The sequence below is a fragment of the Schistocerca piceifrons genome, chromosome 5, assembly GCF_021461385.2.
Source record: "Schistocerca piceifrons isolate TAMUIC-IGC-003096 chromosome 5, iqSchPice1.1, whole genome shotgun sequence".
NCBI lineage: Eukaryota > Metazoa > Arthropoda > Insecta > Orthoptera > Acrididae > Schistocerca > Schistocerca piceifrons.
Genome location: NC_060142.1, coordinates 428,151,595 through 428,173,848, shown reverse-complemented (window position 1 = coordinate 428,173,848; position 22,254 = coordinate 428,151,595). Strand labels below are relative to the sequence as shown.

The following is a 22,254-nucleotide window of genomic DNA, read 5'->3' as shown; positions in this document are numbered from 1 at the left end:
TGATGATTACTGAACATCTATTCAGTATCACAGAATTCAATTCATAATGCGAATACTGCCCATAACTGTAATTGTATTTCGATTTATTGATATAACCAAGAACAAGATTAGAAGTTCTGGCAGTCTGAGTGATGTGGAATCATAAGACTCTGTACATTATGGATCAGAAGAGTTCAAGAAAAACTATTCACTGCTGAAAACTATCTGCATTGCATAGGGGGAAATAGTTGCCCAAGGCTTCAAAGATTGTTCAATACAACCCGTGCCTGTCAGATAGCGTGTTTCGGCTTGATGGTAGGCTACAATCCACTGCATTTATCCAACTCGGAGAAGCATCCAATTATAATGGATGGACGCCATCATTTCATGGAGCTTCTCATCAAACATACACACGTAAAACTGCATCATCTCAGCATACCCATTGTGCAAGGAGAAGCACATGAAAAATTTTGGATTCTGCAAAGATGACATGCCGTTTGTAGAGTTCTTCAACCATGCCTTCCCTGCAAGTTAATACATAGTCGTCGACATGAAGAAATCGAGACTGTACTACCACTGGACAGAGGTCGATCTGCAAAACAATTTGCAGCAACAGATATTGATTTTGCAACTCTTTATATGTCAAACAAAGAAGTTCTATATGGTACTATTCACATGCGCCCCAACACATGGAATTCATACTGAACTTGTGGCGGTTATACTCAGAGATAGTTTTATGTAGCAATGCAACACTTTGTTTACTGCTCACTGTTTAAACAGAGAACGCAACACCATTCCATGCAGCCAATACAGAACTGTCTGAGCTCTTCAAAACTGTCCACCTTACTGACATGTAGTACTACTGTGCCCACTATGGAATCACCTGGAAGTACATACCACCATGGGCAGCTTGGTGGGAAGGCTGGTGAGAATGCGTGATAGGGTCCCTAAAATGTTGCTTGAGGATGGTGCATGGTCACTCTCAGGTGGATAAAGAGAGTCTAAACAGGGTTCTGATAGGAATAAAAGCTTCAATAAACTCAAGCCCCATTACTCAAGAAGAGACTGACATGGCATTGACGCCAGCCTACTTCTTAAATTATGGCAAACTACTAACCATTCCACGTGGACCAGAACCAGCAACTAGGAGAGATCTTGCTAAGGAGTTTCGGCTAAAACAGCAGATTAATGAGGACATCTGGCGTAGATGGAAAAACGAATGCCTTCTGCCGCTAAGAAGCTGCCATGAGGTGAAGGGATATCCCTCAAGAAGAAAACTGAGAATTGGAGAAGTCGTTCTGTTTCTAGAGGATATCAAACCACGACACAAGATGCATCACTATTCACCAACTGGAGGAAATGAAGATCTGTCGAAAGGTCCAGCTGATCATCCCCCCATGAGCGCAACCAAGGTGGAGAAGTTATTGGGGGATAAGAGACTTCTACGCCACTGCCGGCATCTTATAGAAAACTGTAGACTGTGCTGCTCTCTGCAGCAGGTATGTGTGTGTGTGTGTGTGTGTGTGTGTGTGTGTGTGTGTGTGTGTGTGTGTGTGTGTGCAGTGCCACCTAGAAACAAGGCCACTACACTGTGTGTCTGACGTCAGCATAAGAGTCATACCACTATGCTACGAGTTGAGAGAGACTTGTAGCTGCAAGTGTATATTGACTTTACGTTTATCAAATAATTCATTTATCTAAAATAAAAAGAAATTCTAATACTACAAACCATTTTTCGTAAAATCACCTTTAAACTTAGGTAATTTGAAGTTAAGTGAAATCATGAATTATCTGCACAAATATCTGTTTACAGAAATCAAGGAAAGATTTGGGAATTCAATAAACAATGAATTATTATTTATGTTTACACAGTTACCATATTTGTTTATTATCTAAAATCACAAGAAAATAAACAGAGCAAAATTTTCAGTCCATTTTTGTCTTTCTCTTGAGGGTTGTCACATTATTTGTATTTACAGTGTCATTGACCTTCTCTGTATAATTATTCAAAAGAATATTGACAGAAGCACCAAGTATATTGTCAATGATTTCATGTACAGAGTGATTTGCAGTGCAAGCAAACCCAACAAATATGTCATCAGGCAAGTTGCTATGACATACACAAAAAAATACATTTCTTTGACACTTTTCCTGAAGAAATAACTCTTCTTTTTCTGTAAGCAGTTTCTGTGCAGTAACATATACACATGCTATACATGTTATAACATCCTGACTAGGATAGCAGAGACCACCTCTACTGGTCACAGTTGTTAAATGACTTTTGTCATCTTTCACATTCTCATCATCTCTTGTTATATACATTTTACAATAATCACATTTAAGTTTCTTAATGACTGCATATGAGCAGACACCACTTATGTAGTGAAGTACAGGCCACACATCCTCATCTAATTCCTGTATATCAATATCTTCCACAACTACATTTATCTCTTCATTATATGTCACTTTTGGAAGGTCATTTATGTCTGTCTCATCAGAAAAAATATCATCCTTGGCAATTACAACATCACCAATTTTTGGGGACTTTAATATTAATGATACATAGCTTCGTAGCCTCAGTTTACTTTCTGTCTAAAAAAAATCTGTCTAATTGACACATGGTAATTACCACCACTCATCTGACGAAATTTACCAAACCTGCTTTCCAGATCATCAGTTTAAACCTTACCTGTTAGAAAATATTGCCTCTTTTTCTCATTGAGCCAATACCTAGCCAGATCCAGCAATGCTAGAGTGGTATGACTAAGAGCTAAATGTGTTTGTCTGCTAAGACCAATTAAACCTTGAGAATTTTCCTTTATTAACCAATTTGCAAACTGATGTAGGAACTCTAGTATGTGCTCAGAATTCCTGGTTATTGGCTCTTGAAACCTATTTAATAACCTTTGACCTTTTAACAATGTTTTTACGTTAACTGCATCCCACCAATTGCAAATGATCTCAATGAAAGTTGCAGTATCATTGCAGTATTCAATATTGTGTTTAGAGTCTAATTCCCTGAGAGCAATAACTGTTGTATGGTCAAAAATATGGAGAGCAAGTTTTACATTCTGCCTTTCTATGGTTGAGGGATACACTGATTTAAAGACATAGCTTGTTGGCAAATTTCAATAAATTTGCCTTTACCAGCAAATGAAGAGATTTTAAACTATTGAAAGACGCAAAACCACCATCCAGCTCATTATTAAAATCCGGAAACTCTATAATCTCTTCTTTCTGATTCAGTCAATTGTTATGTATGCATTTTAATAGGTGCACACTATCAAATAGAAAATAAAAAGGCCTACTTCCAGCACCTGGAGAAGGGTGTCGGTATTTAATTTTAAGTTTGGGTGGATCACTGAAGTAAGATACAGCTTTCTTATTGATGGAATTATCATCAGATACAATACCAACAACTTCAAACCCTATGCTTTCTAACTTCAATATAATATCTTTAAGGAAGGTGAAAAGAGCAGGAGCCTGAATGACTTCGACCAGCAAAATATGAGCTACATCAGTGTACTGTGTATCCAAACTACGCACCATGAATACGTAGGCTGCAGATGCACATTCACTACTATTGTAGGCCTGGCCAACTATGTTTCCCCCTTTGTAGTCCATTTGTGACTTTAAATGGATTTAATCCATCAAGAGGTGAACTGTCCGGTCTTCTTCAGTTAAAAAGCTCACTTTTTTAGTTATGTATCCAAGAAAATGTGCAGGAACTTGATCAAGAGCAGGATTACTAGCAAATCCACCACATATTCTAGTCAGAGTAGCAGGGCTAGGCATAGTTATTATACCACTGCTTCTTAAAAACTTACAACAATGAGGAGAAATAGAATGAACTAATGACCACAAAACTAAAATATCCCATGAATATCTTGCACTATTCTTCTTGCATTCTAGCAATGAAATCTATTCTTTCATAAAGTTTATAATTTCATGTTTATCTGGCAACTTTTCAGATAAATTATTCAAAATAGTGGTTATGAAATCAAGATTCTCATTAGGTTCCTGATCTTCTCTGTTGCTAAATTTTAATTTGACAATATTATGAATATTAGTTAACTGTGTTGTGGTACTTACAGTTACTGGAAGCTTAATGTCCCCTATGTGACCAAGCTGTAAATCATTGACATGGACAGTGAGAGTGAGATTTGCATTAATTGTGACATAACACAGAATTTTCAAAAATGGTACTTCACTAATTAAAAAAAAATACACACTATTAAACTTTTTCAACTTTTTGACACAGGTTCACTCATTCAAATCACTACTATTAATTTTATCATATAATTCCTTCAACGAGGAGAATGTATTGCCTTCTTATGGTCTTCATGAGTAATCAAACTTTCTTTCAGCGCAGATCTCACAAAAGCATTTTCCAAAAGCTGTCTTCAATCTTCAGGATGTTCTCTTGATACTGACGGTGTAGATAAATATTTAGGAGATCCTGGCAACAGTGCTGGTATTGCACCTATAAAAAAATATTAATTCTCAGTATCTTACCGTATAAACCAAAAGCGTAAGAGATTCATCCAATAATTATATAACCTAACTCAAAGTCTGTAAACAACCAACTTACCTTTCCTTAGACGTGGACGGTCAAGAGGCGCTGTAATTAATCTTCCAGTCTTAGCATCATATGCTGATGTAGTTCTTTCTATACCGTGTGCATGGAAATGCAGCTCACAAACCTGTTAAAAATAATGGATTACGTTATGTTAGTATGAGAAAAGTTTGACCAATGTATACAGGTTATGTTTATAAATTACGATTAACACTCAGACTAAACAGAACCATTTCATAGGTTTATTTACTAGAGCTGCTACTTACCACAGAGTGATCTGAAGGGGTAAAATTATCAACGTGAACTGCTCTTATCCATTCTCTCCTTGCATCTTCTTCACGAGGGAAATGGAATCTATTGACTCTTTCCTGAGCAGTATAATTGCCTCTACAAGCAGGCATGCAGCATCTACGTGGCATATTTATATGTTGAAGTAGTATGAACACTATTACACTAACATTTCAATTCACAATCATATAACGGATACACAGGCGAAACAACCAAGACAGCACATGTGGCTTTGTGTTTGTTATGGCCCGTAGTGCTGATGTCACGAGCGACTCCCAAGACAGTGTAGCGGCCTTGTTCCTAGGTGGCACTGGTGTGTGTGACTAAACTGTAATGGGCGCTGTGAATAAAGACTCTGCTGCAATTGCTTTAAATACACTCCTGGAAATTGAAATAAGAACACCGTGAATTCATTGTCCCAGGAAGGGGAAACTTTATTGACACATTCCTGGGGTCAGATACATCACATGATCACACTGACAGAACCACAGGCACATAGACACAGGCAACAGAGCATGCACAATGTCGGCACTAGTACAGTGTATATCCACCTTTCGCAGCAAAGCAGGCTGCTATTCTCCCATGGAGACGATCGTAGAGATGCTGGATGTAGTCCTGTGGAACGGCTTGCCATGCCATTTCCACCTGGCGCCTCAGTTGGACCAGCGTTCGTGCTGGACGTGCAGACCGCGTGAGACGACGCTTCATCCAGTCCCAAACATGCTCAATGGGGGACAGATCCGGAGATCTTGCTGGCCAGGGTAGTTGACTTACACCTTCTAGAGCACGTTCGGTGGCACAGGATACATGCGGACGTGCGTTGTCCTGTTGGAACAGCAAGTTCCCTTGCCGGTCTAGGAATGGTAGAACGATGGGTTCGATGACGGTTTGGATGTACCGTGCACTATTCAGTGTCCCCTCGACGACCACCAGTGGTGTACGGCCAGTGTAGGAGATCGCTCCCCACACCATGATGCCGGGTGTTGGCCCTGTGTGCCTCGGTTGTATGCAGTCCTGTTTGTGGCGCTCACCTGCACGGCGCCAAACACGCATACGGCCATCATTGGCACCAAGGCAGAAGCGACTCTCATCGCTGAAGACGACCCGTCTCCATTCGTCCCTCCATTCATGCCTGTCGCGACACCACTGGAGGCGGGCTGCACGATGTTGGGGCGTGAGCGGAAGACGGCCTAACGGTGTGCGGGACCGTAGCCCAGCTTCATGGAGACGGTTGCGAATGGTCCTCGCCGATACCCCAGGAGCAACAGAGTCCCTAATTTGCTGGGAAGTGGCAGTGCGGTCCCCTACGGCACTGCGTAGGATCCTACGGTCTTGGCGTGCATCCGTGCGTCGCTGCGGTCCGGTCCCAGGTCGACGGGCACGTGCACCTTCCACCGACCACTGGCGACAACATCGATGTACTGTGGAGACCTCACGCCCCACGTGTTGAGCAATTCGGCGGTACGTCTACCCGGCCTCCCGCATGCCCACTATACGCCCTCGCTCAAAGTCCGTCAACTGCACATACGGTTCACGTCCACGCTGTCGCGGCATGCTACCAGTGTTAAAGACTGCGATGGAGCTCCGTATGCCACGGCAAACTGGCTGACACTGACGGCGGCGGTGCACAAATGCTGCGCAGCTAGCGCCATTCGACGGCCAACACCGCGGTTCCTGGTGTGTCCGCTGTGCCGTGCGTGTGATCATTGCTTGTACAGCCCTCTCGCAGTGTCCGGAGCAAGTATGGTGGGTCTGACACACCGGTGTCAATGTGTTCTTTTTTCCATTTCCAGGAGTGTACTAGTGAGTAGCGACAAAGGCGTGTGGTTTTTCCTCGAAACACGGATGTGAGTCACGATTGTTATTGATACCGTCACGTGTGAAAGTGCCTTGATCAGTAAACAGTATTAACAGGATTACTCGCCGATTTCCGTTTAGCCAACGACAAAGTGCCAGTCGTCAACATTAACTCCTTCTCGATGGTGCTCTATAGGCTGTAAATGATGAGGGAAGATGCAATGTCTCTCATATTCTTTTATGTGGAACACCGATGTGTGTAGAAATTTTGTGCGTTTTTGTTGAAGGACTACGTTCTAGCAACTGAACAATGCCTTCTTCTTGATCGCATACTGTTTACTTGTTAGCCCAGAAGGGATATGAATGCTGGGCACTGCGCCAGTCTCATGCAGTTTCGTGAAGACACGACTAAACATTCTTGGTACTCTACGATTAGGAAATCGTCTACTGTATTAAATGTAAGCAGCATCAGTGTCTCCATTACAAAACTAGTGTACAAATGCCGCATTGGCATACCCAGCGTTTGTAAACAAGTGTGGCATGCTTGAAGATTCAGTAGAACTGCCTAACAAACCAGCACCACAATCACGGTTGAAAAATTCATCGTTGGAATCTGAAGCACAACTTAAACTTCTGAACAAACATAACAATCGAGAAATACATATATAATATATAATGGGAATACCTACAAACAAAATGAAAAGTTATCTCTCTAATCAGCTGTGCCTCTGTAATCAATCAAAATTGGACCCATGTTACAGAACAGTGTTATTCGAATCAGTCTGTACTACCAGCTTCTAAAATGTTTACTAATGCTCCTAAAACATGCTGTATGGTTATTTATAATGTCAAGATATTTCTCGATACGTTCAACAATGTTACATATTCTTTGCTACAAATTCGTGAGAATTCCGTAACGATTAAAATACCTGTATCCAAATTCAAGAAGACGGGTGGAGGGGGGGGGGGGGAAGGGGGGGCGGGGGGGGGGGGGTGAGGAAGGAGCCTCTCTTGCTCTAACCCCTTCCCCCATTCCTTCCCCTCCTTGCGGACGCGTAAGGTAACATGAACAGTGTGTACATTCTTACTCTGAGCGACGCAGTCCCTGTACTTATAGAGACAGGAGCAAGTGCCACCAGCTCTTATCTTAATGCGATTGTGCCACGCAGCTGGCTTATCACATCCTGGCTGCCCGTGCTACTTCAGTACACATCACCTTACCCTTGGCTGGGAACCCGGAAAACGTACCGATATATCGATACCTCTTGGTATCGAGTACTTTCATCTCGATACACATACATTTTTACACGATATTTTTTAACTGATAATTTTACTCTGTAAGTAATACATAGCGGTTATTGTATCGAATGACTTTATAACGATTTATTACATTTATGTTATGTACCCATAATTTTGACCACATGACTTAAGTTCCAACAAATTCAATAACGAAACGTGCGAGCACCAACAGGTTAACAATTAAACGAGCAGTGTGCGTACGAGCGACATAATGAGTGTACGACAATATTTGCGAAGCTTCACCAACCTTGTCAACGTGTCATTCAAAGCTGCTTCATCTGGAATCCCCTTGTTCTCACGATTCGACTTACTTGTTTGTTTTTATATTGCTGCTTAAAACAGTTGAAGTGCAAGAATGACTGAATCGCCAAAAATTTGAAGTCTTCGCGAAATACTTCAGACGTGTACATGCATTTAAGAACACACCCCTCACAACAGCAAGGTATAATTATTTACTTAACAAGATAATGACGGTGAACAGAGGAACTGAAAAGCACAATATCAGGTGCTAAACGTTGGTACAGCTGATGGCTTAGATGTGATAAGAGTCGAGCAAATAAAAGGTTTCGGTTCAGAAATGAGTGAATGAGTTCCATGTTTCTTCAATAATTGTCTCAGTAAACGCCGGATCCCAGAGTGATGGAGGAAGTCTGTTGTAGTTGCCTTTCAGAAAACAGGCAAGCAAATTAAAAACGCAAGGAGTTACAGCTCAACCTCTCTTGTATATCATCTGTACGAGATCTTAGAACGAAAATTCCGTAATGGACTCTTAGAATCAATTGAACGTCTCTTAATCACACAACAAACTGAATTTAGTCCGGGTAAGGACTGTACAGCACAGGTATTAAATCAGCGAAGATGGCTTTGAGACAAGAAAGGTCATCGAGGCAGCATTTATTGACCTAACAGCGGCTTACCATACAATCAACCAATAAATGCTCCTTCGCAGAATGTATGGAATAACGAAAGGTTACCATTTTACACGAAGGATTTAACATCTTCTCCAAAATAAAATTTTTTCATAGAATGTCAAGATCACTGCAGCTGTTGGAGGGTTCATAAAAATGGGTTACCACTGGGCTGTGTTTTGGCTCCTCTATAATTTAACATTTATACCAATGATCAAACACCACCCAACAACACGCCAAATTTCATCTATGCTGATGACCTTTCCCTCACTCCTCCAGAGTGTGACATTTCAAAAGATGCAACAAAACCTTAGCGCTGTTCTGTGGGAGTTAGATAAGTAATACTGTAAGAACCAGTTAAAACCAAACCCCAGCAAAGTGTAGTTGTGCGCATTCCATATGAGGAACAGACAGACCCCCAGGAAACTTCGAAACTTCGAGCCACTTGGAGAGGAGAGCAGCTGGAACACAGTTTCCATCCCAGATATCTGGGAATCACTCTTGACTATACATCGACTTTCAGGCAGCATTGTTCAGATGTACAACAACAAGTGTCTGCAAGAAACATTACGTCGCGCAAAATTATATGAACATCCTGGGCTGAAACAATTAAAACTACAGCTTTATCTATGAAGCAGGGGAATATGCTAGTCCTGTTTCCTACAATTCTGCCCATCCGCAAGAAGTGAATGTTGCTCTTAATGAGTCGTGTAGAATCATCACTGGACGTCTGAATCATACATCGTGGGATAAACTCCAACATTTAGCTGGGAATGTCACTCCAGTCATCAGTCGTGAGGTAGCTGCATGTAGAGAAAACGAAGCTCTTACACCAATGCAGACAATGTCCTTCAGGGTGCACCATTGCCAATCTGATGCCCACAAGCTCTTAAGCCGCAGTGATTACCAAATACTGGTCTAAAGTTGCTTAGATTGTCTTCTTGGCCTTTCAAATGTTCAAATGTGTGTGAAATCTTATGGAACTTAACTGTTAAGGTCATAAGTCCCTAAGTTTACACACTACTTAACCTAAATTATCATAAGGACAAACACACACACATGCCCATGCCCGAGGGAGGAATCAGCTGCACAGTCCATGACTGCAGCGCCCTAGACCGCTCGGCTAATCCCGCGCGGCTCTTGGCCTTTATTCCCTTCTTTTCAACATTATTTTAATACATTCTTCAAATTCCAAATTAGCATAAGTTTATATTAATGACTGAGAAATTTAACAAACTCTACCAACGTAGATTATGTCATCCAAGACGTACCACAGTCTTCAAATTTTAAGTCAGCAATTAGTTTATAAGTGATATTACCTTCGTATATGTACACACCCTGTACACTGAAGTTTGATGATTTTGACAGGAATAAATAAATAAATTTGTTGGTATAAATACATGACAACATAGATGGAAGAAGGGCGTAAATCAAAATCTGTAGTTTCTGTCAATATATACCGATTCCACAACATGTCAATAGTTTTATGAGTGCAATACTTTTCTTACGATACTACTCAATTTCGATACTTTTCTTTCGATACCGTGTTCCTACGCGGGATGCTCGAAAGTGAGTGCCTGCAGGATGCGAAACGTAGACATAGAAGGAAAGACAACTGGCATGGTCAGGATCGCTACAAACCGTACGTTTCACAAGTTCAAGACCATGCTATAATACCAGAATGAGATTTTCACTCTGCAGCGGAGTGTGCGCTGATATGAAACTTCCTGGCAGATTAAAACTGTGTGCCCGACACACAGTTTTAATCTGCCAGGAAGTTTCATATCAGCGCACACTCCGCTGCAGAGTGAAAATCTCATTCTGGAAACATCCCCCAGGCTGTGGCTAAGCCATGTCTCCGCAATATCCTTTCTTTCAGGAGAGCTAGTTCTGCAAGGTTCGCAGGAGAGCTTCTGTAAAGTTTGGAAGGTAGGAGACGAGATACTGGCAGAAGTAAAGCTGTGAGTACCGGGCGTGAGTCGTGCTTCGGTAGCTCAGATGGTAGAGCACTTGCCCGCGAAAGGCAAAGGTCCCGAGTTCGAGTCCCGGTCGGGCACACAGTTTTAATCTGCCAGGAAGTTTCATGCTATAATAGTTCGAAGAGCGTTATCACGAATTCGAGCTGATATCCTGCCCCTCAAATACGTCTGCACAGACTGTGTCAAACAAATCTGGTGACATTGGCCACAATCTCAAAACTCACAATTCACCTTCCCGCAGCTTACCGGCATTTCCTGACCTATAATCACGTATCTGCCTCTTCCAATACAGCAGGTACAGGGGCTGGACGATAATACGGAAACACTACAAACACAACACGCTACTAAGCGTAATACGGTAATACTAAGCTCGGTCAATACAGCTTCCAGTAGTCCAGCAGCGGATAAGTACAGATCCTGTATGGTTTTCAATAAAATTTTTGGACCTTTTTCCTGCAAAATAGCGAAATGATCAAGTAACGATGATGGAGGCGGATAGCAGTCCGAAAACAAAGGAACAGTAAACTTGTTCGCCAACTGTTTGAATACTGCTCACTGGTGTCAATACAGCTTCCAGTAGTCCAGCAGCGGATAAGTACAGATCCTGTATGGTTTTCAATAAAATTTTTGGACCTTTTTCCTGCAAAATAGCGAAATGATCAAGTAACGATGATGGAGGCGGATAGCAGTCCGAAAACAAAGGAACAGTAAACTTGTTCGCCCACTGTTTGAATACTGCTCACTGGTGTGGGATCCGTATCAGATAGGGTTGATAGAAGAGATAGAGAAGATTCAATGGAGAGCAGCGCGCTTCGTTACAGGATCATTTAGTAATCGCGAAAGCGTTATGGAGATGATAGATAAACTCCAGTGGAAGACTCTGCAAGAGAGACGCTCAGTAGCTCGGTATGGGCTTTTGATGCAGTTTCGAGAACATACCTTCACTGAGGAGTCAACCACTATATTGCTCCCTCCTATGTATATCTCGCGAAGAGACCATGAGGATAAAATCAGAGTGACTAGAGCCCACACAGAGGCATACCGACAATCTTTCTTTCCACAAACAATACGATACTGGAATAGAAGCGAGAACCGATAGAGGTACTCAGGATACCCTCCGCCACACACCGTCAGGTGGCTTGCGTAGTGTGGATGTATATGTAGATGTAGATGTAGCTATCACGGACCTTTCTCACTAAAGTAGACTGCAATGGCTGAATGATATTGACATCTGTGGCGGCCAGGAAGGATACGACAATAATTCATCCTGTGCTCACAAAACTAATCCTGGACAATTTGATCTGCGAGAACAGGGGTCCTATCGTCTCAGAAGACAGCTTCATCGTTGGGTTAGAAACATTGTACTATGGCAGGGCTTCCCAACCTTTTCAGCTGGTGGACCCCTTCTTCAGTCGAAAATCCATGGCGGACCCCGAGTCTGTTCCCAATGATCCCTCCTCCCCCCCCCCCCCCCCCGCGAAGTATCAATAGTCTTTGGTTTAGAGATGAATGAAAACAATTTGAAGGTCAAAAATCGACTTATGAAATAGGTAGTGCACTGACAAAGCAAGTTTAACATTTAATGATGCCTAGGGCCGCATACGTGCCAGCGAGTGCTGTGATTGGTCGACAAAGCTCGCTCCGCGCATGCGTAAAAGGTTTCAGCGCTTCTAGCGCCGTGAGCCGGCGTACAAACGACCCCCATATTGTTGCGAAACAGTCGATCAGAGAAGCCGCATTCTCCGGCACTAAACTGTGTGTGCGTTCTCACTTAGGAACCGCAAAGGCTGTTTGGGAATACGACCTGAAGTAAAAGTACACATTCTTTTCACATGAAAAAAATTGTGGTCAATTTGATTTTCACATTTTTATTCAATAATTTTACTCATTATTTTACACCAATTTGGTGAAGGGTGGCCGCGGACTCCCTAGAAAAAGCTGGTGGACCATTAAGGGGTCCTCGGACCACTCGTTGGGAAGCCCTGTACTATGGTATGGACCTGATCAGCCAAAATGGTCATACAATCCTTTACAGTTAATGCAACATAGCGGAGTAACAATGGGGCTCAGGCAGTACCTCGATATGTCTACCCAAAGTATCGCCGATCCCCTGCCGTGTTTCATTTTTAGCAGTGAGCAGTCTGCACGGTAGGCCTGGGACAGCATACATCAGATAAAACTTGGATTGGGTTGATTTGGGGGAAGAGACCAAACAGCGAGGTCATCACTCTCTTCGTGTTAGGGAAGGATGTGGGAAGGAAGTCGGCCGTGCCCTGTCAAAGGAACCATTTGCCTGAAGTTTTTTAGGGAAAGCACTGAAAACCTAAATCAGGATGGGCGGACATAAACTGGACCAAAAGTTGGAAACGTGGATCAAGGCTCATCTGACCGAACGACTTTCTTCCATTACTCCGTAGTTCAGGTTTTATGGCTTCACATCACGTTTTCCTGTTATGGGCATTTGCATCGGTGATGAGTGAACTTGGAATTCCAGATTGCCCTGTAATTCCCAGCTCTTCATGTTGTTTGGGTGCTGACGAGAGCGGCAATAAACTCCGCAATGACTTACTTTTCGTCACAGTTCTTTTCAGTAACCGCCTGTCACAGTCACTGAGCACACGCTTTTCGCCCGCGTTGTGACTTAGCGGATGATGTTTTGTGCTTTCCATGCGTGCGGTACAAATTTTCGATATGGAGTCTCTCGAAACACCAAACACTGCAGCTACTTTGGTTACGGAAGCACCCACCATACGAACACCAACAATTTGCCCACGTTCGAATTCACTTGGCTCCGACAAAATGCACTCACAACTACACAGAACACAGTTCTGGCCACGAATGACACAGGAGCCAAAAAATGTTCAAATGTTTGTGAAATCTTAGGGGGCTTAACTGCTAAGGTCATCAGTCCCTACGCTTACACACTACTTAACCTAAATTATCCTAAGCACAAACACACACACCCATGCCCGAGGGAGGACTCGAACCTCCGCCGGGCGCAGCCGCACAGTCCATGACTGCAGCGCCTCAGACCGCTTGGCTATCCCGCGAGGCTGATACAGGAGCCGTTCGCGGACAAATACAACAGCGCCACCTGCAGGTTTGGCTAACATCTGAATTTATTTTAAACTGTGCGTATTTTTGTCCAATCTCTGTGGTTGCAGGAACTACTTTGCCGTGAATAAGAGTTGTTTCTCGAACCGCAACACATGTGAACCAAATCATAGTAGGGCAGTGGTGATAATTTAACGGTAGTTTGTTCCGATCTATTTGATGGTTCAAATGGTTCAAATGGCTCTGAGCACTATGGGACTTAACTACTGAGGTCATCAGTCCCCTAGAACTTAGAACTACTTAAACCTAACTAACCTAAGGACATCACACACATCCATGCCGGAGGCAGGATTCGAACCTGCGACCGTAGCGGTCACGCGGTTCCAAACTGACGCGCTTAGAACCGCACGGCCACACCGGCCGGCTATCTATTTGATGTATCATCCTTAAAGAAGTAATACACCATGATAAATGTCCTTAATCTGTTGTCTTAACCCGTTTCGCAAGTCAACGCAGTACACTGAAGGAACCAAGTACGGAAGTCGGTATGATGTTAGATAAAAGGTACATTCTCTGCTAGTAAGTGCCGTAAGCTTTCGATGGATTTCGTTATGTTTATGTATGGTATTACACTAATTTATAGGTGGTTTGGTTGGTTGGTTGGTTGGGGGTTGAAAGACTAAACAGCTAGATCATCAGCTCATATGAGTCTCACGAGAAGCGTGCAAAGGATAAGTCCCTGCAATCGCGCTATTCATCTGTGTCCTCTGTGGCTCAGATGGATAAAGCGTCTGCCATGTAAGCGGGAGATCCCGGGTTCGAGTCCCGGTCGAGGCACACATTTTCAGCTGTCCACATCGAGGTATATCAACAACACCTGTCGGCAGCTGAGGGTTTCAGTTAGTCATCATTTAGATCATCAGTTCCCACTGGTTTATCTGCGATGTACAAGACAAACGTAAGTTGCAAACGAAATGCTTGCCGCTGTCTGAATACTGGCTTGGTTTCGAAATAAGTTAAGAAAATAAATTGATGAGAAAACAAATTGATGATTTCAGGAAATCGCGACATATTTCGCTGTCCTTTTCGTTATCATATTTCTAAACGCTAGTGAAATTCTCAACCAGTGATGAATCAAATAAACACGTCAAAAAAAAAAAAAAAATAAAATAAAAATAAAAAAAAATAAAAAAATCTTCACGCCAGTTCCCAGAACTCCTGAAGATACGCGTTGACTGTGGATATTGTATCACAGACACAGTATCTTTGACTATTCAGAGATGCCACTAAACCCGCCCAAATATGTAAACAACCGTGCATGAGCAGCGCCTAATTGACGGAGGGGGTCCGACAGCCGACCAGTTCCAGTCATTCCACCAGGAAGGAGGTACACGACTCGTGTTGTCTGTAGTTCAACAATGCCTAGAGGATCAAAACCGCCATTCGATCGCGTTCGCATTGTTACTCTGTGCCAGGAATGGCTCTCAACAAGGGAAGTGTCCAGGCGTATCGGAGTGAACCAAAGCGATGTTGTTCGGACATGGAGGAGATACAGAGAGACAGGAACTGTCGATGTCATGCCTCGCTCAGGCCGCCCACAACCTACGGATTATGGCTTGGAGGAACGCTGACAGCAACGCCACCATGTTGAATAATGCTTTCCGTGCAGCCACAGGACGTCGTGTTACGACTCAAACTGTGCGCAATAGGCTGCATGATGTGCAACTTCACTCCCGACGTCCATGGCGAGGTCCATCTTTGCAACCACGACACCATGCAGCGCGGTACAGATGGGCCCAACAACATGCCAAATGGACCGTTTAGGATTGGCATCACGTTCTCTTGAACGATGATGCCTTCAACCGGACAATCGTCGGAGACGTGTTTGGAGAAAACCCGGTCAGGCTGAAAGCCTTAGGACACACTGTCCAGCGACAAGGTGGAGGTTCCCTGCTGTTTTGGGGTGGCATTATGTGGGGCCGACGTACGCCACTGGTGGTCATGGAAGGCGCGGCAATGGCCGTACGATACGTGAATGCCATCCTCCGACCGATAGTGCAACCATATCGACAGCATATTGGCGAGGCATTCGTCTTCATGGACGACATTTCGCGCCCCCATCGTGCACATCTTGTGAATGAGTTCCTTTAGGATAACGATATCGTTCGACTAGAGTGGCCAGCATGTTCTCCAGGCATGAACCCTATCGAAAATGCCTGGTATAAATTGAAAAGGGGTATTTATGGACGACGTGACCCACTAACAACTCTGAGGGATCTCCGCCGAATCGCCGTTGAGGAGTGGGACAAACTGGACCAACAGTGCCTTGATGAACTTGTGGATAGTATGCAACGTCGAATACAGGCATGCATCAGAGGTTACGGTGTGTACAGCAATCTGGACCACCACCTCTGAAGGTCTCGATGTATAGTGGTACAACATGCAACGTGTGATTTTCATGAGCAAAAAAAGGGCGGAAATGACGTTTATGTTAATCTCTGTTCCAATTTTCTGCACAGGTTCAGGAACTCTCGGAACCGAGGTGATGCAATACTTTTTTTGACGTGTGTATATAGCCACTGATGACTATTCGTGTTTTTTTTTTTTATTTGCAACATGCTGCATTACAATATTTCTAATACTATGTGTATGTATTTTATGTAGTGTAATGTAATCCTTGTGTTGTATGATGATGAAGAAGAAGGGAGAAGGTGAAACCCGTTGCCGCACATCGTCTACTCCTCGGGTATAGCACCCGAGGGCCCACTAAGCTTAACGGACCCATCTGACAGACGGATCACAGTCAACAGCGTCATATGCCCTCGCTTCATGAGACTCTGTGGAGAGGTTTGGAATTTAAATCAGGGTACTGGCGCAAAGTCTGGTGATCAGGAACTTTACGCCAGCACCTCTCCTTCCCTTGCCGACCATTGGTCTTGTGAGGAAACAGGTATTCATCCCTCAAATATCTCTACTATGTCTCAGTGTCTGGTTGACATAGCCCTTCTTCCACGTATATTACGAGAAATACGCAATGCTCTCGGGAGAAATTTTTGCAGATATAGCTGTACTAACCGGTACTAGCCACATTACCGAAAGGACAACTAATAAACAATAAGAAAATACAACAAATGCTTCAAACTGAATTGAAGGTAGTTAAATTTTGATATGAATCAATTTATGCAGTTCAGTTTCTATTCCTCAGAGAATGCTTGAACCTGTGCCTGTAACTTATAATATTGCTGTCGCACCTGGCAACATAGTAATGTTGTGGGATGTAGTAACCAAACAGCAATGGTTCTCAGCTTAGGGACAAAAGCCCTCTGGAGTGTAAAATGAAATTTTCGGAGAGTGAAAACAAAAGGGATCCGATTACGTTTTGGTGAAAACTCTACATCATTCTTAAGACAATAATATACAGGGTGAGTCACCTAACATTACCGCTGGGTATATTTCGTAAACCACATCAAATACTGACGGATCGATTCCACAGACCGAACGTGAGGAGAGGGGCTAGTGTAATTGGTTAATACAAACCATAAAAAAATGCACGGAAGTATGTTTTTTAACACAAACTTACGTTTTTTTAAAATGGAACACCGTTAGTTTTGTTAGCACATCTGAACACATAAACAAACACGTAGTCAGTGCCGTTTGTTGCATTGTAAAATGTTAATTACATCCGGAGATATTGTAACCTAAAGTTGACGCTTGAGTACCACTCCTCCGCTGTTCGATCGTGTGTATCGGAGAGCACCGAATTACGTAGGGATCCAAAGGGAATGGTGATGGACCTTAGGTACAGAAGAGACTGGAACAGCACATCACTTCCGCATGCTAACACCTTTTTATTGGTCTTTTTCACTGACGCACATGTACATTACCATGAGGGGTGAGGTACACGTACACACGTGATTTCCGTTTTCAATTACGGAGTGGAATAGAGTGTGTCCCGACATGTCAGGCCAATAGATGTTCAATGTGGTGGCCATCATTTGCGGCTCACAATTGCAATCTCTGGCGTAGTGAATGTCGTACACGCCGCAGTACATCTAGTGTAATGTCGTCGCAGGCTGCCACAATACGTTGTTTCATATCCTCTGGGGTTGTAGGCACATCACGGTACACATTCTCCTTTAACGTACCCCACAGAAAGAAGTCCAGAGGTGTAAGATCAGGAGAACGGGCTGGCCAATTTATGCGTCCTCCACGTCCTATGAAACGCCCGTCGACCATCCTGTCAAGGGTCAGCCTAGTGTTAATTGCGGAATGTGCAGGTGCACCATCATGCTGATACCACATACGTCGACGAGTTTCCAGTGAGACAAATTCGAGCAACGTTGGCAGATCATTCTGTAGAAACGCGATGTATGTTGCAGCTGTTTGGGCCCCTGCAATGAAGTGAGGACCGATGAGGTGGTCGCCAATGATTCATGATTCATACATTTACAGTCCACGGTCGCTGTCGCTCTACCTGTCTGAGCCAGCGGGGATTGTCCACGGACCAGTAATGCATGTTCCGTAGATTCACTGCCCCGTGGTTTGTGAAACCCGCTTCATCGGTAAACAGGTAGAACTGCAACGCATTCTCTGTTAATGCCCATTGACAGAATTGCACTCGATGATTAAAGTCATCACCATGTAATTGCTGGTGTAGCGACACACGATGCAGTTTGCGCATGACACTGCTCGCCGACCGTGGCCCGTGTTTGTTACAACACGCAACTGAACGTCGGAGGTTTCAAGCGTCAACTTTAGGTGACAATATCTCCGGATGTAATTAACATTTTACAATGCAACAAACGGCACTGATTACGTATTTGTTTATATGTTCAGATGTGCTAACAAAACTAACGTCGTTCCATTTAAAAAAACGTAGGTTTGTGTTAAAAAAACATACTTCCGTGCATTTTTGTATGGTTTGTGTTAAACAATTACACTAGCCCCTCTCCTCACGTCCGGTCTGTGGAATCGGTTTGTCAGTATTCGATGTGGTTTACGAAATATATCCAGCGGTAACGTTAGGTGACTCACCCTGTATATTACTATTTGGTTTGTTAAACCATCATCATTATCGTCGTCTTCTTCGTCATCATCACCATCACCGTCATCATCAGCATCATCAGCACACAGCTGACATCTACTGCTGGATAAACGTCTCCCTTATATTTGCATATACGCTGCTCCTGCACATTTTCTCGTTTGATCTTCGCAAGTCCCATTAAGTCGCCACCTCAGGTTTTTCGTTTCTAGTTGAATCAACAAAGAACTTCCCAGATCCTCCTATCATCTATTCATCTGGCTACACGTGCCGTCCGTCTCCACTAAATTCTCGCTACAGTCTTTATTCAAATGGTTCAAATGTCTCTGAGCACTATGGTTCTTAACATCTGAGGTCATCAGTCCCCTAGAACTTAGAACTACTTAAACCTAACTAAGCTAAGGACATCACGCGCATCCATGCCCGAGGCACGATTCGAACCTGCGACCGTAGCGGTCGCGCGGTTCCAGACTGAAGCGCCTAGAACCGCTCGGCCACCCCGGCCGGCACAGTCTTAATTACGCTACGTGACTAAAATGTGAAGCATCCAGAAGACGTGCTCGGACGTCAATGTAACTTCGTATATGTAGGACCATCGGGGGCTATGTAAATGGTCAGATCGGACACCATAGTGAATCAGTGTCGTTCGTGTTTACTCGGCTGGTAGGACATACAAGGGACGTGAACAGCTTCTGACGTTGAGCGATCACCATGAATGACACGGAGATGCCTCATACTTGTGTGAGACAGCGTTTTCAGCAGCTCACAGAGTTTGAAAGGGGATCATTGTGTGTCTGCATTAGGCTGGCCGGTCAAATCGTTCAATATGCAGATTTTGGGGATATTTGGACGTGACAGTGGCCGGATGTTGGGCTGCATGGGAACATGAGGACAGGATACTGGTCGCAAAAGTCCTGGTCAGCCACGTCTGTCCTCTGTAAGGAAGATCACTGTATTATGTTCCAGACACATTGTAACCTGTTCACATCTGCTCTTGCCATCTGAGAACAAGCAATGGACTTCCTGAAGCATTCTGTATCATCTCGCACCTTTGGTCAGAGAATAGCAGCAACAGTGCTAGGTAACTAGTGTAGACTGCTGTTAACTCCACAGTACAAATAGCTGCTCTTGGAGTGGTGCCATGAATGTAAAGCATAGACTGCTGATGAATGACATCACATAGTGTTTAGTGAATTGCAGTTCTCCATTAGGCCAGATCACCGTTTGGGGAGTATGGAGTCGACCTGAGGAGGGATGCCATTCTTCCGATGTTTTGAAAAGCCACAGCAGTGTTACTCCTGCCATCATTGTATGGGGACCACTGGGTATGACTTCAGGTGACAGCTGGTAGAGATTGAGGGACAACAGTATGTCTTTGACATCCTGCGCCCTCGTATATTACTTCCCATGTGGAAATATTGTGTTGCCATTTTTCAGCAGGACAACACTCATCCATACATGGCGCCTGTCTTTATGAATTGCCTGCAAGGTGTTGACATACTGTCGTGGCCAGCAAGATCCCCAAATCTGTCCCTGATAGATCATGTGCAGGTCCAGCTTGGACATTAACTATGTCCCAGTGCCAGTATTCAGGGTGTCGAGTATCATTCACAACATTTGTGGGCCAGCTTGCATCAGGAGAGGATGCAACGCCTTTATGACACCCTTGCCAACGGAATCACTGCATGTATTCAGCCAAGAGGGGATGCAACTTCGTACTAGTAAATGTGCTCATGCTGCTAAGATGAGAAACATAGAATTGGATATCCTCGGAGTAACGAAGCAGCTTCAACCACTTAATAAAGGAAAGGCCTCTGGTCCAGATTGTATACCAGTCAGGTTCCTCTCAGAGTATGTTGATAAAATAGCTCCATATTTAGCAATTATATACAACCACTCGCTCACAGAAAGATCCGTATCTAAAGACTGGAAAATAGCTCAAGTCACACCAACTCCCAAAAAGGGAAGTAGGAGTAATCCACTGAATTACAGGCCTACATCATTGTTGTAACGGCGACCGGAACAGTCGCGGGGTTGAAGTGACGGAAAACGCGGCGGAACCCGCAGAGCGGCCCGTGAACAACAACACAACAGGAGAGGACGTACATGACCAACGAAGGACGTTATAACAACAACAAGAACGAAATAAGAGTCAAGAAAACCTAACTAAACAACGACGTCCACTCGTAAACAAAACACGAAAGTAAATACACTGTCTAAGGCGAGGCGATATGTCCTGATACGTATGCAAGGTTAGACCGGTGGGCTCAGCTTTTTTTTCCCTTTATTGTTATTTTAACACCTGTACATAAGGTGGGCTGGCAGCAGCATCCTACACTGCTCTTCAGCCTCAGGTTTAACAATGAGAAAATATGAAGAAGACACATAAAAGGCTGAACAAATTGGCGGGCAAAAACAGGAGACACAGAATACAAAAAATACGAAGCCGTTCACACTTGACGAAAAACCACTAAAAACTGTCGGCACGGCGCACAAACACTGACGACTTCGACGGCACAGGTGAACGTAGGAGCGTGACGGCGAACTCTAAACACAAACACGATGGCACACACACGAGAAACTGATGGCAATGATCTCCAGTGCGCGAATGTCCACGTAACGTGTGCGAGTCCGGGGACCTGCCAAGAGGGGAAGAAGGGGGGGGGGGGAGAGAGAGGGGAGAGCAAAGATGCCAATGGCAGAGGAGATGGTAGGAGGAGTGGAGGTATGAGGGTAGGGGAAGCCCGGGGGAGGAGTGGGAGAGAGGAAGGAGGGAGGGAAGGGGGAGAGAAGGGAGAGAGGGTGCCCAGAGGAACAAACACAGGAAGAGGGAGGGAGATCAAAGTTGATAGGAGGGGTAGATGGAGGGGAGGAGGGCATCATCAGGGAGGGGGAGCTGGCGGAAGCCACCTTGGGAGAGGGTAAGGAGGGTGGAGAGATGGAGAGCAGGTGGGACGTGGAAATACAGGTGCGGCAGCAGACTGGGGTGGGAGAGGATTGGAGACACCAGTGGGTGAGGAGGATCGAGTTTACAGGAGGTGTAGAGGATCCGAATCCGTTCAGTGGGCTGAGCGAGTGGCAGGCGCTTAAGTAGTCTATCGAGGACGCCGCTATTCGTCGCTGCAACCACGTGTTCCACTGTGGCGCCCTCACTTTAAATATAGGCCGGGAGGCGCGTGCCGACAGAGCTTACGGCACGATGGTGCAGAGACCTCTAGGGGTCTTCGACGTCCATGACGTCTGGCGGGGATTCAAATTCCGCGGCGCGCGGTACCAGAATCACTAACGTAAGATATCTGTATGGTGCTAAAAGTGGCAATTGACCCTGAATAA

At 44.2% G+C, this 22,254-nt stretch overlaps 1 protein-coding gene across 1 annotated transcript; it reads right to left on the bottom strand.

Moving 5' to 3' along the window:
• Nucleotides 1–4,069: 4,069 nt before the first annotated feature.
• On the bottom strand, nucleotides 4,070–5,036 carry LOC124797816 (THAP domain-containing protein 2-like). The gene is made up of 3 exons (XM_047260844.1): nucleotides 4,822–5,036; nucleotides 4,571–4,682; nucleotides 4,070–4,462 (listed from the first exon to the last, which is right to left on the bottom strand). The coding sequence occupies exons 1-3, from the start codon at nucleotides 4,972–4,974 to the stop codon at nucleotides 4,383–4,385; spliced, it is 345 nt and encodes a 114-aa protein (XP_047116800.1). The 5' UTR covers nucleotides 4,975–5,036; the 3' UTR covers nucleotides 4,070–4,382.
• Nucleotides 5,037–22,254: the final 17,218 nt, after the last annotated feature.

Excerpts from the sequence above, each read along its gene's own strand:
- LOC124797816 (XM_047260844.1), bottom strand. The coding sequence starts at position 4,974 with ATGCCACGTAGATGCTGCATGCCTGCTTGTAGAGGCAATTATACTGCT. Across the intron at positions 4,683-4,821 it reads CCCCTTCAGATCACTCTGTG|GTTTGTGAGCTGCATTTCCA; the intron begins GTAAGTAGCAGC and ends TATTTTTAACAG. Across the intron at positions 4,463-4,570 it reads CCGTCCACGTCTAAGGAAAG|GTGCAATACCAGCACTGTTG; the intron begins GTAAGTTGGTTG and ends ATTTTTTTATAG.